Source organism: Kwoniella shivajii, chromosome 4, assembly GCF_035658355.1.
Source record: "Kwoniella shivajii chromosome 4, complete sequence".
NCBI lineage: Eukaryota > Fungi > Basidiomycota > Tremellomycetes > Tremellales > Cryptococcaceae > Kwoniella > Kwoniella shivajii.
Genome location: NC_085911.1, coordinates 679,099 through 695,660, shown reverse-complemented (window position 1 = coordinate 695,660; position 16,562 = coordinate 679,099). Strand labels below are relative to the sequence as shown.

Genomic DNA, 16,562 nt, shown 5'->3' with positions numbered 1-16,562 from the left:
TTTTGATCGGATGATTAAAGGTGGATATCTATCATGGGTATACATGACATCTTTTCCTGTTGCTAGACAATGCTAGACAAGTAGTTTGATCCAGGCAATAGATAGATACTCCCCTTTCAGTGGGCAATGCTGAGCTATTCCAATCTATACATTGCATATTCCATTTGTCAAATCCGACAACTCCAAAATTTCAGTTCCACTTTTTACGCTTTCACAGACTCTGCGACTTGTTTGCCCTTTTCAGCTACATCATCGACTTTACTTGCGATAGGATGTTGTTTTTCCCTTCCGCCGAAATGCCAATAATTGAGGAATCGGGCTTCTTGGACTAACTGAGCGGTAGCGTTGGTGGCGTGACATGCGAACAGGAGGTAATTTCGAGGTTGGACTCTCCATGCGAATCTCATGAAGATCATCCTGCGAGCGAGTCAGCAAGGTAATACAAGTGAATTTAAGCGTCCGGCAAACAAAGGAGAACGAGTAAAAGACTTGTCATGATTATAGGCCAGTCTCTGCGATACATTGATCGAGAGTAGTCTTGCTGTCCACATGTCGGAAATACATGGTGCAAGATACGATACCCCGAAAAAAAGGAAAAAAACTCACGAGTAAGCAGCCAAGGTAGGACTCATTACGCCTGAAATAGATTCTTCATCTCTATTTACTATATCTGATAGAGCTGCTAAAGGTAATCCCCAATTTGCGACCTGACAAGTTTAGTTAGTATCAGCCACAGTAATTTTTTGATATGTCATTTCATTTTCAACTCTGCGATTCTATGAGTTGATGGCATGTATGTTCCGTCTCGATGACTCTATGACGAAGGAAGATCTGTATGAGAAGAAGAGAAGGTACGAGGAGAGGGGACGGAATTGTGAAGGTGGACGATGAAGGAAAAAAAAACAATACTAACAGGTCCCCAGAAATGTGTACCTGTAATCCCATAGCTATCAGCTTGCCATTTTTTATTCATACATTGTAGCCCGAGAAATGAAGTTTCTGAAAGTTCTTTCGGTCTAGAAGTAAGGTATGCGATACTCACTGAAGAAATATTGTCTCGCAGCAGGCGATTTAGCCCAATTGATGAATCCTCTAAAGTAGTAAATGAACGATAAAGATGATTTTGTCAGTTTAATTCATCTGTCTTTATTACGTGTGAACTTGGCTCGGAATCCCATAATCTTCCTTCTCCGTTCCCGCTCTTGTATCTCACTGCTTCTTGCAAATATCCAACCTCTTCCAGCGTCCTCATATGCGTTTGATTTACAATCATATCATTCTGCTTCTGACACAAATCATTGATGGTAAAACAAGCACAGCACAGGGAAAAGGGCAACTTACGACCTAGAGAGTACACCATCAGTGTCAGCTTATGCATATTGTAGCCTGTTGTAAAAGCTTGTACTCACGCCATTGTTATTGCCTTGTTACTTGTTCAAAGTGGATGTAAGATGTATGAGAAATGCAATGTCTGAAATACAATCAACAAATCAATTCCCAACACCAACCCCCAAATGGGTTTAAAAGTGTGAAAATGCGGAGATACCCACTCGCTCGGACCGACGGGCGACAGAAAAGTAAGTTGGATAAGTTGAATGTGGCACATTCCTTTTTACCTCGCAGGTGAAGAACTGCATTTGTGATTAGAATGACAGACTGAAGCGGACAAGGTGCTAACCTGAGTACAGCAGCAATTTGTCTTCATTATCAGAGACAGAAAAGATGGAATGTGGTTAAACGTTGGGTCCACTCTCAATCACATGCATCGTATATACACGTCTATATAAGTCGAACGGAACGTGGAAATGTGGTGTGTCTAAGGCGTTCATGTATTCACAGATATCCCGACAAGTGATAAGGTCTGACTACTGAGAAGATATCCCGCGAAGTGAGGAAGAGATATTTACATGTCACATATGGTCAGTCGTCAAGACCATAGCATTGCTCATCGTGCTTAAGGAGCAGCTGAGAGCTAACTAAAGCTCGACTTTATCATTCTCTTTCAGGTGATTCAATTGTCGTTGATAAGACTTTAACCTTTCGGTGATCCGATCTTCGAGAGTCAATTCAGTAGCTTGACCACTGAATGATCAAAATCCAATTTAATTCAGCTATTGTACTTGTTTCGCTTGTTCTGCAGTACCTCATACAACTTATACTTACTGAATCTTCTCACTCATCTTCCTCATCTCTTCCACAACCCATTTTTCTCTTCTTGCGACTTCTCTTTCTCTCTCTTCGACTTCCTTTTGTCTTTCTTTTTCTCGTCTCTTTCTTTCTTCCAATCTTTCCCATTCCTCTTTCCTCGCAATCTGATACGCCTCATCGTTGTCGTCATGCTCTTTGTGAGCTTGCATAGAGTCGAGATGGAAAGGAGATGGATTGGGACATGATGGACATGGAATCGCTTTCAGCCTTTCGATTTCAGCTTGAAGTCGATCTCGAAGTAAGAGCGAGTGAGCGAGGGCAGATGACAGAGCGACGGTGTTGGTGTTGTCTACAATCAGCATTGAAGTATCAGCGTATATTAGGTGTGACAATGTTAGATAAGCTTGAATGTAAATCTGGGATGAGTTTGACTTTCATCCTCAGCATCCACAAGTAGATATATGTGAGATCAGAAGATAATTCACACTTACCATCACCTTCACCAACTTCCAATACCCAAACTTCTTTTTCCCTTTCACCGTCTTTACTTCTAACGACACTTGCACCTTGACCTATATCTTCGATTGACCACCACCCTCTTCCATCTTCACCCACCCCAGTACCGTAAGGCGCACCGATAGCCGTATTCCAGAATCTGAGATGAGGCGCAAGACGAAGCAAGTCTAATTGACGATCATCATTTAGCGTAAGATGCGAAGCTGAAAATGGATTGTTTGGATCTGTAGGCGCAACAAGATTGGAAAGCGGAGGTGGAAGGAATGTAGATAATTTAGTTAAAAGTGCTATTTTCTCTGAAACCAGTCTCTCTTGTGTCTAATGAAACATTGTATTTATCAGCGCAAAATCCAGCTAAAAATTCGTGTAGGTTGGGTTGGGTCGACAGTCAGTACGAGTAACAAGTTGTGATAAAGACGGCTAAGAGGGAATAGGGTAGCTGACTCACTCTCAAAGCTTTATGTCTCCCAGTCAAAGTAGGTAAAGATCCTTTCGGAACTTCCAATACCAAAGCTATGAAAGACAATATCAAGCTAACCCAAAGTAACGGGTGTGGTTTAGTGATTCTAAATGGGCCGATCTTGCTTCCATTGCCTTTTGGAATTTGATCTTCGTTAGATAGAGCAGTGACATTCACTGTAACAGGAGGCTGCTCAGTCCTAGGTTGAGGAGCTGGAGGAGGTGTTCTTTCTCTCTCCCTTTCTATGGTAGGATAAGGATGTACGTATATATTCGGGAACTGTATCGGGATGGGTTGTTGCTGCTGTTGTTGGTGGAGAGGACGAGTATGAGTCGCATCATCGTGACTATGATTGTAATCCTGATTGGGTGGAGTTTGATTATCACCTACGTGGACTTGCGGATGCGGATGAGGAGGAGGATACGGAGTAGCTGATAGCTTTGCTTGATAAAGATCATCCATTTTCAACCGCGGTCAAAGAAAAGATGAAAGACGAATGTATCAATTAGTCGAATATGCAAGATAACAGAAGGAAGATCAGTTGAAAAAGAGAAGGAAAGGAAAGAAGGATGATTCGATATTTCAATCAGAAGATTGGTTCAGTTTATTCATTTCAACGTTGAAAGGTAAAGGAAAGGTAGAGGACAATGCGTGTTTTGTTCATTTTGGGTCGGAGCATTTGACCCCTCTCGAACAAAGAAAGGAGAAACACAACAACAAAAGGAGCGTGATTACAACATGCATTTTCTTCCAATTCCTTATTTATCACCTTTCCCTTGTATTGTACTAAATCATATCCACGGAAACGGTGATCATGCAGGAAGAGGTGTTTGACCGGCAGGTGGAAGCATCATTTTGGGCATTATATTGGCCATAACACCTGCAAAAGCCATACTGCGAGTTTGAAAGGATTGTCAGTGCATATACGATAGTCTCGGATGATGCAGACATTGCGAAGGATATGAGCGAGTTTGTTCTCTATGTATGTGTTATCGACCCAAAAACTTACCCTAATACCAATAAAGGTGAAGTAGCATCTTTACCCTGTCTCAAAGGTTGTTGATTGACGAATGAAATGACCGATAAGATGAAAGCTCCCCAAACGATTCTAATCAAGTAATCAGTTGAGCATACGTCTTCTGCATCCGTACAATGTACACTATACTTGCTCATAGAAGCAGAAGATATGGAAAAAGAAGAAACTCACAAGGGTTGTTTGATGAACATGCCTGCACCAGCGGCAGTCATTGCTGTTTGACCATAAGGATCTTTATGTTCTGACCATTCTGGAGAAAGAGGTAAATGGAATGGATATAATCTGAATAAGATATACGATATCAGTGATCATCAAGAGGGTGACTGATTCATCCAAGGGAGGAACTGGAACGAGACTCACTTTTCAGCAGATTTGGGATCTGATTTGTCGTACACTGGAGCTGATACCATATTGATTGTCCTGCTCTGTGATCTTGTTGAGTCTACCTAGTCGAGCGTGCAATAAAGTGGTATATAGAATTTCACTGAGATGTAAACCCCATCTCCCTTCTCATGTTCTTTCTGCTTTCGGGCTTCTTCATCCGGGATTTATATTGTTCAGGGAAAACCACGTGAAAACAAGGTGGGAGTACCCTGAATTCGGTTCAAAGAGCTTTGGTGGTTGGGATTTTATATGTGAGTCGAAAAAAAAGTTGAGCGTTCGTTCACTGGTAGGAATCATATTAAATATCACAAACCATCATATTCAATTTATTAGAGCCGAACGGATTATATCTCCAATAGCGAACACAAGTCTGTATCCACGATGTCAGCAGGAGATAGAAAAGAAATCAAAGTCGGTATCTTAGGTGCTACAGGTACCGTTGGACAAAGGTGAGTATGGCTACTCCTTGTTCCTTGTTGTTCTTTGCCACCAAATGACTGCTATAAATAATGAGGGGATATTATGGAGTGCTGTGCCAATAGAAGACAGCCAAGTCCCCAATCGGACTACCCAGATCATTTTCCATTGCTGCTCGAAATGACGCTGACAAGATGCTTCGCTACTCGCACAGATTTATCCAACTCCTATCATCTCACCCATACTTCAAGATCCACGCTTTGGGAGCATCATCCAGATCAGCAGGTCAACAATATGGTAAAATCACCAAATGGAAATTGAACACTCCCATACCGGAAAATATCAAATCTATGATAGTGCAAGAATGTAAACCTACTTCAGGAGGTTTCAGTGAATGTGGTGTTGTTTTCAGTGGTTTAGATGCTGATGTTGCTGGTGAAATTGGTTAGTCGTCGAGTTCTGACCGGAGATCTTGGGTTGAGTGCTGACGTTATTTTCGTAATTCGATTTTACCACTACATTCTCTACTGCCTATCAATGTACCTGTCGCTACTCGTGCTATCACTCTGTCTTGTCCGACATCACAGAGGAGGCATTTCGATCTGCTGAACTCATCATCTTCTCCAACTCTAAAAACTATAGAAGAGATCCATTATGTCCCTTAATAGTCCCACTTGTCAATCCATCACATCTATCTATCATTCCTCACCAGAAGAAGTCACTTGGGCTTGAAAAAGGTTATATAGTCACCAACGCCAATTGTTCCACGACCGGATTAGTCGTTCCTCTCGCTGCATTGGAGAAAGCTTTCGGTCCATTAGAAACAGTAATGGTCACCACATTACAAGCTATCTCAGGTGCAGGTTATCCAGGTGTATCATCTTTGGATATATTAGATAATGTCGTTCCTCATATATCAGGTGAAGAAGAAAAAATCGAATGGGAGACAAATAAGATCTTAGGTGGATTAAACTCAAACAACGAATCATTCAATTTACATTCTGACGAAAAAGAAAATCTAAAACCTATAAACGTTTCCGCTACTACAACAAGAGTACCTGTTATAGATGGACACACAGGTGTCGTCAACGTCAAGTTCAATTCTAGTCGACCTAAACCCAGCATCGAAGAAATCGAAAAAGCTTTTAGAGAATTTAAATGTGAGGCACAAGAATTAAATGTACCTTCAGCACCTGAACAAGCTATTGTCGTACATGATTTACCTGATAGACCTCAACCTAGATTAGATAGAGATTTACATAATGGTGCATGTGTCTCTGTTGGAAGAATTAGACCATGTCCTGTCTTTGACGTCAAATTCGTTTGTCTCATTGATAATGTCAGATTAGGTGCCGCTACAAGTAGTATTATGAATGCCGAGATAGCTGTGGAGAAGGGGTTGATCGTTTAGATCGGGGACCAGTAATGTGGTGTGGAGGTATATAGACGATTCAGGTAGCTGGGATATCAAACAAAAGACATCAACTCATATGTCCAACATGCATTTTTCATTTAAACGCATTGTCATGTAATTGCATGTAATTGATGTTGATGAAAGCGAAAAGCAAGGTGGTCATGTGGAAGTGTCAAATGTCTAACCACTCCACTTGCATCCCAGGCGATCGTACCGATTTGTTCTTCGGTAGGGATCGACCCCTTCAATCTATGTTCAGAACTTCGTCATCAAAACCATACACGATTGGCAGTTGCGATCAGTGCATTTTGGCGCAGTACTGCTCTATCCTACCGTACTAGCGCATTGAAACGTCATAATTCATAACACATCTATAATACAGAGTAATACAGTATTCGTACAATAGTTTGTTTGACTTAGGTTGAAACTGAGGGATGTAGTCAAACCGCATTATTTCAAACTGGTTTGTGCATTTCGCAAACTCAAATATGCTTGATCACCACCAGGACCCTAAATAACATCGTTTGATCAGTAGAAGTTCGTATATCTGAAATGGAAGTAGAAGATGATTGATTCGAAGAGAGGACAGGGAAGAAAAACAAACTTACCAGTCCCCTAACGACATGCCACACATCCAACCCTTTATATCTCAGTTTCGTTCTCGGATCAGTATATTGAGCGTGTAGTCCTGTTATATCGCAGTATTTCTTCGGAGGTAGTAATGATGGTGGTGCCGTTGGTGTATGATCTATGGAGTTGATGATTGGTCAGCTTCTGAAATTCAGTTTTGATAAGACTCGCGGTTGGTTAAGAAACAAGATGTAAGAGAACTCACAAGTGATGATTTCTTTTCTTGGTTCATTACTCTCTGGATCAACTTTTATTGGTATTGTTGTTGTGTTGTCAACATCCATTCCATCATCATCTTCATCTTCGATGGCAGGAGTAGTAGTTCCTGATGGATTCACACTATCTTCTCCATTACCATTACCTGTGATACTTGATAGACCTGTTGAATCTCTTTTCATTCTACCTTTCATCAAATTTGCTATATTACCTCTTGGCTTTCCGAGATTTGCGATTCCACCTCCTGTACTCTTTTTTTTCTTTGTTATATCAATGACTTCACCTCTTGCTTTAGCAGCTGTATGAACAGCAGATAAGAAACCATCTCCACCGCTCAATCTTTCTCTCTCCAAAGTTAATATCTGTTTAGCGTTTTTCCTGACTATGGAAGTTGATGTAGTCGCTGTTCTAGAGGGTAATTTCGATACGAAATTGGCTGATTTGAATGGTCGCGGTGTATCGGCATATGATAATCGATCTGCTGGTGTCTATGATCCAAAGTATCCAGAGGATATTAGCAATTCTATTGACGGAGATGATATCGCTTCAAGTTGGGTAAAATTTGCGTATTTCTGGATTCGCTCTGTTCACTTACAGGAACATAAGGCCCCTCGTCACCCGGTGCAGGTGTGGATGTATTTGACTTTCGAGGTCCAAACCTATTTGGGAATTTGGGTGCCCTATATTTCACATTCCATGTGAGCGAAGAATACTTGATCTGGATCTGCCAAATGCAGAGAAACAACGAGAGAGTTTGACTCACATGACGAATGGTATATCTCGCTACCAGATAGATTACTACTCAAGCAGAATCACAGATTGGAGTACTGACTCGTAAGCTCATCTCTTCTAGTTGTATTTGGCCAAGTTGAATGTGTGAATCTACATTTCCATTATGAACACCATCATCACTATGATACTCTTCGTTGTCAACACATTTCATATGAATTCGGATCTATTCGTTGACTCCGGAGATCAGCTTAAATCTCCGCTTCTCATGTATCACATCGTCTTCTTCTCCAGTCCATTGACATGTTGAAACCATATACAAATTAGACAGTTGCTCAACAGCCCACTGCTTGACATTATCTTAGCTAGTGAGGAATTGAAAAGATAGACTGGTCTACGAAGGAAAATGTCCTTATACGGAGGAATCAAGTTCACCTCCATTCCCAACGTGAATGGGGAAAAGCAACAATCTAACGAACAATCATCTTCTCAAGCACAAGCACAAGCTCAAGCTCAATCGCTGAATCAATCACAAGCATCTTCTTCCAGTTCATCTTCCACGGGAACACATACGAATGAACCAAAGCCTCAGATACAAAAACCCGGAGAATGGTCAGCAGCATTGAAATTCGCTCCAAGAGTGAATAAACCGAAACCTGCTCCTGCAACTACTCGTCCAAGTGGATTCACTTCTTCAATCGCAAGTGCACCAACACCTACAACCGGACTCGGAAGTGAAAGTGGGGTGACAGAAAGTAGAGTTGATACAATAAGATCTGCCGAACCTATCATTACCATAGCTCCGACTCCAGGCGCAGGAGTAGGATTATCAACTTTAGAACAGAATGAAGATGAAATACAGTTTGGTCCAGATGGATTGCCACTGGCTAAAGCTCCAGCAATGATCTTGGATACAAAAGGGAAGAGAGGAAGAGAAGGCGACGACAAAAAGAAGAAGAAAAAGAAAAAGGTAGGCTTGGTATACTTCATCAGTGTTTAGTACGGTGTTCACTAATCATATCTGGGTATGCATGTACAGAGGAAGAACAACTTCCAACCGCTCTTGCCGACATTCGATCCGGAAGAACAATATGATCCTAATAGGCCAAACGATCTAGGTGAATATCAACAGTATAGAAAGAAATTGAGAGAAGAAAGAAGGATCAAATTACTTGAAGAGAGAAGAAGGAAAGCTCAAGGCTTGAGTAGTGGTGAAAGTAGTTATTATACTGATAGTGAAGATGATGCACCAAGAAGAGATGGTGAGTTTTTTTTTTCTTCTCCTTTTCATCTAAGGGATAGCCACTGACCAGGCTGATATCGATCTTGAAAACAAATATATTAGCTCCAAAAATGTTCGCTCCTCCTAAGATATATAACGAGTCTGCATCCACGAATAAATTCCCTCCTCCGCCTTCCATTGCAGCTCCTTCAGCTTCAGGAGACGATGCTTATGCTAGAAGGGCAGCTTTGTCTTCGCAACCCGCCAGCAGTGATGATGCTTATGCAAGGAGGGCAGCTCTGTCTCAAAATTCTGCAAGTGGAGATGACGCATATGCTAGAAGAATAGCAATGTCCCAAGGCGTCGCACCACCTTCTTTCGCCCCTTCATCATACGCACCTGCTCCACCCTCGTTCCAATCACCACAATCACCACGACCACCACCCTCTTTCGCACCGCCATCCCAATCCTCGTTTGACATGCCTTCCAATGCATCATCATCTGATATCCCAGGTTTCGGATTGTCTTCCTCGTCCTCAGCCCCAGTACCGACACCTAGCATTTCAAACGCTGAGAAAGACGATTTCGCAAAGATGCTCGAAGAAAGAAAGAAAGCCGCTGAAGCGATAGCGGCAAAATTCAAAGCACTTGCTGGAGGTGGACAATCGGCACCTTCTCTACCAGTGCCACCTGTAAATGCACCTATTTTAGCCGATACCGAAGACAGGTAAGCCACACCTCATATACATATTGGAAAGATCCTAGCTGATATAACATGCAGTGGTAACGGAACTTTTGCTGAGAAGAGTGAGTCAGCAAACTCATTTTAGTGTCAGAGTCCAGCTAACATCGGTCTGTAGTGATGCGAAAATGGGGTCATCAAGAAGGATCCACTCTTGGAATACGAAATGAGGGTCTTCTTCATGCGTTAACAGCAGAACATGTGACCAATCAACCTCAACTGAAACCAGGAGAACAATTATCCAAAAGACAACTAGCGAAACAAAAAGCTGCAGCTGCAAATGCCAAAAATCGAAAATGGGTTCAAGCTACAAATGCAAGAGGAAGAATTGTTAACGCGAACGAAGATGCAAGACTCGTAGATCAAAGAGGAAAGAAAGGTGAAGAAAGCAGAGTCATATGTCTGGTTGGTTTAGTTGGGAGCGTGGATGAAGTAGATGAAGAGTTAAGTGATGAGATAGGTGAAGAATGTAGTAAACATGGGTAAGTCATAGTCCCATTTCGGCGCCCTATCCTTTACTTGCTTTCCCTCTCCCTTGCCCCTGTCGATGGCTTTATACTGATTTAACACGTGATCATAAAGGATCGTTGAAAGAGTTGTTCTACATATGGTTGAACCTCCGCCTCCTGAACCAGAAGAATGTTTGAGGATTTTCGTGGTCTTCTCGGGAATGGCAGGTGCTTGGAGAGCTATCAAAGAACTAGATGGCAGATTTTTTGGCGGAAGGAAAATTGTGAGTCTTTCAGCTTCAAGTACGGGGATCAGTAGATAGCTAATCTCATTGTGGGATCAGAGAGTTACTTATTTCGATGAAGCGCGATTCGACAGGGGTGATAGGGACGGTGAGATTCTGTGATATAGTGGTGTCACGCCTCTTTTAGCCAAGTCTGACGAGGCATGTCAATGACAAAACAGATATTGTAGAACAATCATGCATATAGACGCTATGTGTATGGAGATCATCTCAAGTACTAGAGTTCTGGCTAAATTAAGGTATATGTGAAATATCGCTACAATTAAGCTAGACTATCTACCAGGCATTACAATACATTTGGATCTTGATATCTCCATACGGGGAAGCGCCTTTTCACCGACATCACTGACCTCGCTCGATCAACTCATAGAAATGGATTTGGATTATTTCCACTTAATTTCCTGACAGCTATTGGACTATTTGAGAACAGTAAACTAGCTTGAAAACTGCCCAATCTAATTACATTTTGAGCCCAAGGATTGTTCATATTATCAATGTGACGTGAGTTAGTTGAATTTTGATATTTGCTTAGGAAAGAAGAGAAACTCCCTACAGTATTGATCTCATCTTCTGTTCCTCCAACCTTATCCTTATCGATATCGATGTTTTTGTGGTCTATTTTGATAGGTTTACTAAATCTTTTCGGATGGATAGAAGGTGATAGAAGTATTTCCGTATCCACAAAATCGTTTCCAGCAAATTTCATCCCCTTCACTGTGCTTGGTCTTGATTCCAAGCTGGAAATTGATCGTATCTTAGATTCGGAGCTCAAGGAAGATGAATGGATTATGAATGGATTTCTCGCATCTATCAAAGAAGGAGATAGAGATGAACACCTATTGTTCTCTATTTGAAGCTTCTTGGTCAGAGCTGATAACATTAAATTACGCATTTCCAATTCTTCTGAATCGTCTCTCGGGTCGTCATTTCCCTTGTAATCCGGATCTGTATCCGGATCCGAGGAAGAAGGACATCGGAGAGACTGAAGCAAGTCTAAGAATTGTGTACAGATGTCGTTAAATGTACTTTTGACTGAATAATCAGTAGAACTGAATCCATTATTTGAAGCAGCTACTTTACGGCTCAATCTTTGTAATCTTGTCATCGACGGAGCTAAGAGATTTAACAGTTCTTCAGCACTAAGTTCGTTGTTTGAGGGATCAACGAGAGTCTGGTCGGAATCATCTGAACCTCTTCTGAAGATAAGTGGTCTAGCATCGACATCCTTGTATTTTCCTGTCCCTCTTTTACGGAGTGAGACCGATCGGGAAGGTAGAACATGTGATATCAGTTTCGACAAACGAGATGCAGTTGAGGATTTCGGAGCTGCAGGGGATGAAGGTGTCTTATGCGAAAGATGATGGGAGAGATTGGATATCTCCACAGAGAGATCTTCGAGGTCAGCTCTGTGTATAGCAAAGTCATGATCTGTCAGTATTCAGCTTGACGTAGTGAGTGAGGAAGAGATGCAGAGGAGAGAGAGAGAGAGGGGAATACGCACAGGAGGTGAGTTGAACCTAGACTTTTGACTGAATTCATTTGACTGTATTGATTTACCTACGCGATCAAATGCGAGACGACCTTTGGCTTGATTATGCTTTGTTTTTGAATGTGTATTTACTTTAAATTTGGTTTCAGGGAAGACCGAACAACACAATGTCTGCCATTCAGTATATATGATTTCAATGTGCCCTATGCAGCACGATCAGTACGCAGATAGACAAGTAAGGATATGATAACACAGTTTGAGGGATATCTCAAACATACACTCAAACACATAAAGGATGAGTTCTACCTCTGGACAAACTTTTCGTGCGGCCCTTTTTGTAGATTGTATCGCCCTCTCATCCCTTTCATTCGTTCCATCACCTAGATAATACAACTCACAAACACTACTCCCTTCATCCCTCTCTCAGCAAGTCCTTATTTATAAGATTATAAGATCAGCGAGTGTGCCACATTTGATGATTCACCTGATGAACATTGGCAATGTTTCTTTTTTCGCCACCCTCTGACCACTTAAATGGAGAACGGAACCAAATACACGCGTTTGTCATTAATCCTTAACCTTCACGCGTCGAAAAGTAAGTGTCAATAAATGAGGTGATAAACGGGTAACTCACTTCTCCCACCGTCATATTTAGTCTTATCGCAACACAAAGCATCATAGACATCTTTCTGCTCAGAAAAGAAGACAGAAAGGAGAGAACCGGCCAGAGATGTCATCAAGAGTCCCTTCTGGCTCGACGGTTCCTTTTACACCGAAACCAAGGAAAAGGACTACATCAAGTAGGATAAGTGTCTCTGAGAAGGAGCTGAATCAGGTATGTCATGTTAACATGTAATCAAACATCACATTAGCTCTCACATCATGGGGAGTCTCGCTCCCTGTCGTCCAACACTGATGACAAGATCGCCGTACTAGTTTGTCGGCACTTTAGCCTCTGTCAGAAGAGTCAAACCGAATGCTATTTTGGAAGAGCTAGAGCGAAGTGCAGATGGTATGCAACTATCAGCTCGAGCAGGTATGTACAATAGAGGTCTGATCTGGCGGGTGTCAGCCCATACCGTTGCTAACCATCTCTATCTTAGATGGACCATCTAAAGAAAGAGAAAGAGAACGGCTGGAACCTTCACGTCGTACTTCATCAAGTCGTCCGATAGATCGTGCACAATCACAACCACAACCACAACCACAACTACCAAGACCTTCATCTTCCTCTTCGAGACATCGAGATCCACCTAGACCCTCATCCTCGAGATCCACACAACCACCTATTCCTTCCGCCAGGCCGACTCTGGAACAAGATAGTCGGAAGAAGAACGGAAAATTGCCCGAAAGAGTTGCTGAACTCTCACTTGCTGATGGCCTCGATGACGCAACGGAGGTACAAACAAGAGCTCTTGATGGTGTACCGTTGGAAATACAAGAAGCTTGGATATGCGAAGATTTGTTGTTCGTACTACAAGTGAGTTGTCTTCTACTGAGTGGCTCGTCGATGACTATGGTAAGCTGACAATAATCGTAGGGCGTAGAAGGGGCCCTGATAAAGTATGATGAAGGATATGATCCATTAGATGAAGAACAAGCGTCAAAGGGTGCTAGATGGAAAATAGATCCATCGTTAGGTATGTGCTGTCGACTGCATCCGAAGCTTCAGAAGACTGATGGGCTTTTCAGACCCCTCGCTGTTGTCCTTGGTAGAGAGGCTTTTACCGCTAGCAACATGCTTCACAGCTGTAGAAGCATCTGTCGAGTTCCGGTAAGCCCCTCCATTGATGGTAGGCGATACGAGGCGATGTAGCTTACAGTACCATAGCAATTCACCAGAATACGGGATGGTCAGTCACGCTTTAAGTAGTGGAATTAGGGCCATGCTCAAGGTAGGCTGATCAACAAACGCAATAACAGATGTCAGCTAATAGTGTTGCAGGAATACCGAGTACTCACTGCTCAACTGGAATCCCTTTTCCTATCATCACCCACGTTTACTCTTCAAACCCTATATTTTCACCTACATCCAACGCTACATACCATGTCTCTCTTAGCAGGTCTGTGTTTATCGCTAGAAGCCGATGAATCTGGGCAAAATGCTTCTGATGTATCGGACGATGATGATGGATTAGGCGGAATGGCAGAAGAGCTTGGTCTAGGAGGAGCAGGATTGAAAGGGTTGATGAAGAACCTGAAAGCTCAGGAAGGCCTGATAGGTGGTGGTGGACCTGTACTGGGAGGAGAAATATTAGGAATCATCTGCGAGAGGGAAGCTACAATGAGCGGGTCAGTCGATTCATTCAAGAATCCGGAATATCAGCTGATAACACATTTCAGGGATCCTACTGCTTCGACACTTCACTCGACGCTTCTTATGCACGCCGCACAACCCTTCTGCAGAATGCTCGTTCAGTGGATATCAACGGGATATCTTGCAGATCCCTTTGAGGAATTCATGGTGAAAGAGAGCGGTCATATAACGAAAGGTGTACTGGAAAGCGATTATACAGACGAGTATTGGGAAAGGAGATACACAGTAAGTGTGCGAATAGCTGAGCCAGACGTCTCGGAGCCTGAATCAGCTAATATCTTGACTCAGTTGCGCGATGGATCGTCCTTAACTGCGACTAAAGCGTCCTCCGGTAAGACTACCCCTTCTCTCGGTGCAGGCGCTCCGCCCCCAAGGCAAGGTACAAGTCGTCTCCCTGGCGGAGCATGTATACCTGCATTTCTTCAACCTTGGAAACATAAGATATTACTCGCTGGAAAATACCTAAATGTCATTCGAGAATGCGGAATTGAAGTGAAGAAGCCTACCGAGGTCGGAGTAGTGGAAGGGGATGGAATGGTAGTACTAAATGAGCCCAAGTCAGTGACTGTTCATTCAGCTGCCCGGTCTATCCTAGCAAGCACAGCTAACATGCATTTATAGGTTCTACAAGCGTATAGAGGACGCGTATATCTATGCAAATAGGACGTTACTCAAGCTTATGATAGACGAGCAGGAACTTATCCCACATCTGCGGTGTGTATGAAGCTCGATTTGAAGTAGAATCCAAGCTGACACTGAAAACAAAAGGTCCATGAAACACTTTTTCTTCCTGGATCAATCTGATTTTCTTACCAACTTCCTGGATTTGGCCGGATCTGAATTGCGTAAACCTGCAAAAGCAACATCTCTGGTCAAGCTCCAATCGTTGTTAGATCTAGCAGTACGTAATCCAGCAAGTTCAAGCTCCAACGATCCGTACAAAGATGATTTGAAGGTCGTCATGCAATCCCAAGGTCTATATGACTGGTTACTGAAGATTGTCAGTAAGACTGGAAGCTTGACGGAGGACGGCGAATTGGATTTTGCGATGGGTGATGGACATGATGATGAGGGTGGTAGAAGATCTGAGAAAGAAAGGACGCTGTTAGGTGAGTGAGCAATCTTAAGATGAGATTTGCAGGATAGCTGAAATTCATGTCAAATAGCAATCGATGCATTGGCATTCGATTATTCGGTGAAATTCCCATTGTCACTTGTGATGTCACGGAAAACAATAACGCGATATCAATTGATCTTCAGATTCCTCTTACATCTGCACCATCTAGAATCTGCTTTATCTGCAATGTGGCTGGAACAAAAGACACCTTCATGGAGGAATAATTGTGGTAATGAAGATATGGAAAAATGGAAAATGCGAATATTTTCATTACGTTCCAGGATGTTAGCATTCATCAGACAAGTACTCGCATTCGCGACGGGAGAAGTATTAGAACCTAATTGGAGGACACTGGAAGAAAAATTATCAAAAGTGGAGACTGTTGATCAGCTGTTGAGAGATCACGTCGATTTCTTAGATACTTGTTTGAAACAATGTATGTTGACAACTTCGAAACTGCTTAGTGTAAGTTCACCTTCCCTTGCTTCATTCTTGAAAGTCTGATAGAGCGGAAGAAGCTGATTTGTCTTGTGTTGGGTGGTATATAGATCTACGCGAAATTGATGACTACTATATCAGTCTTTGTGTCATATCAATCTTCTTTAAATACGGCATTGAATAAGTTCTTGGCGGATCCAGAAGCAGAATCAGATCCCTCAAAAGCTAATTCCAGATGGACAGCTTTGAACAAGTTTGAGATTAACTTCAATCATCATACCAAGGTAAGTAACTGGTCGTTTGTTCCATAGCTCAGGGGACATATTAGCTGATGACATTGTTCTCGATTTTTAGCTTCATCTAGACGCAGTGACTTACAATGCTGGTTCGGAGAATGTGGCGTTGTTAGCTTTAGTCACGAGACTGCATCAGACTACATTAAGGATATGACATGTATAATGAGTTTATCGGGCGGTTACATTCGAGCGCACACGACATTGAGCTAGTATGGAACGATGGCGTGACATGTGTAA

At 42.3% G+C, this 16,562-nt stretch overlaps 8 protein-coding genes across 8 annotated transcripts; 3 read left to right on the top strand and 5 right to left on the bottom strand.

Moving 5' to 3' along the window:
* Nucleotides 1-203: 203 nt before the first annotated feature.
* On the bottom strand, nt 204-1,414 carry IL334_003232 (uncharacterized protein; the record flags this gene model as incomplete). Its single annotated transcript, XM_062934968.1, has 5 exons — nt 204-417; nt 607-707; nt 914-933; nt 1,043-1,092; nt 1,410-1,414. 5 exons carry the CDS (start codon nt 1,412-1,414, stop codon nt 204-206), a joined length of 390 nt encoding a protein of 129 aa, XP_062791019.1.
* A 562-nt stretch (nt 1,415-1,976) lies between these two features.
* Nucleotides 1,977-3,586, bottom strand: IL334_003231 (uncharacterized protein; the record flags this gene model as incomplete). Its single annotated transcript, XM_062934967.1, has 4 exons — nt 1,977-2,082; nt 2,164-2,497; nt 2,640-2,982; nt 3,113-3,586. 4 exons carry the CDS (start codon nt 3,584-3,586, stop codon nt 1,977-1,979), a joined length of 1,257 nt encoding a protein of 418 aa, XP_062791018.1.
* Nucleotides 3,587-3,936: 350 nt separating this feature from the next.
* On the bottom strand, nt 3,937-4,570 carry IL334_003230 (uncharacterized protein; the record flags this gene model as incomplete). Its single annotated transcript, XM_062934966.1, has 4 exons — nt 3,937-4,018; nt 4,134-4,232; nt 4,332-4,442; nt 4,521-4,570. The coding sequence occupies 4 exons, from the start codon at nt 4,568-4,570 to the stop codon at nt 3,937-3,939; spliced, it is 342 nt and encodes a 113-aa protein (XP_062791017.1).
* Nucleotides 4,571-4,925: 355 nt separating this feature from the next.
* On the top strand, nt 4,926-6,372 carry IL334_003229 (aspartate-semialdehyde dehydrogenase; the record flags this gene model as incomplete). The annotated part of the gene is made up of 3 exons (XM_062934965.1): nt 4,926-4,993; nt 5,176-5,405; nt 5,549-6,372. 3 exons carry the CDS (start codon nt 4,926-4,928, stop codon nt 6,370-6,372), a joined length of 1,122 nt encoding a protein of 373 aa, XP_062791016.1.
* A 453-nt stretch (nt 6,373-6,825) lies between these two features.
* On the bottom strand, nt 6,826-8,164 carry IL334_003228 (uncharacterized protein; the record flags this gene model as incomplete). The annotated part of the gene is made up of 5 exons (XM_062934964.1): nt 6,826-6,885; nt 6,984-7,123; nt 7,211-7,709; nt 7,817-7,945; nt 8,054-8,164. The coding sequence occupies 5 exons, from the start codon at nt 8,162-8,164 to the stop codon at nt 6,826-6,828; spliced, it is 939 nt and encodes a 312-aa protein (XP_062791015.1).
* A 192-nt stretch (nt 8,165-8,356) lies between these two features.
* IL334_003227 (uncharacterized protein) lies at nt 8,357-10,770 on the top strand (the record flags this gene model as incomplete). The annotated part of the gene is made up of 7 exons (XM_062934963.1): nt 8,357-8,920; nt 8,990-9,212; nt 9,296-9,899; nt 9,954-9,979; nt 10,033-10,396; nt 10,497-10,647; nt 10,708-10,770. 7 exons carry the CDS (start codon nt 8,357-8,359, stop codon nt 10,768-10,770), a joined length of 1,995 nt encoding a protein of 664 aa, XP_062791014.1.
* Nucleotides 10,771-11,032: 262 nt separating this feature from the next.
* On the bottom strand, nt 11,033-12,207 carry IL334_003226 (uncharacterized protein; the record flags this gene model as incomplete). Its single annotated transcript, XM_062934962.1, has 2 exons — nt 11,033-12,074; nt 12,170-12,207. The coding sequence occupies 2 exons, from the start codon at nt 12,205-12,207 to the stop codon at nt 11,033-11,035; spliced, it is 1,080 nt and encodes a 359-aa protein (XP_062791013.1).
* A 680-nt stretch (nt 12,208-12,887) lies between these two features.
* IL334_003225 (uncharacterized protein) lies at nt 12,888-16,479 on the top strand (the record flags this gene model as incomplete). Its single annotated transcript, XM_062934961.1, has 14 exons — nt 12,888-12,992; nt 13,094-13,193; nt 13,261-13,637; nt 13,698-13,797; nt 13,850-13,931; nt 13,989-14,052; nt 14,103-14,449; nt 14,501-14,699; nt 14,763-15,031; nt 15,096-15,188; nt 15,243-15,583; nt 15,641-16,056; nt 16,140-16,313; nt 16,384-16,479. 14 exons carry the CDS (start codon nt 12,888-12,890, stop codon nt 16,477-16,479), a joined length of 2,763 nt encoding a protein of 920 aa, XP_062791012.1.
* Nucleotides 16,480-16,562: the final 83 nt, after the last annotated feature.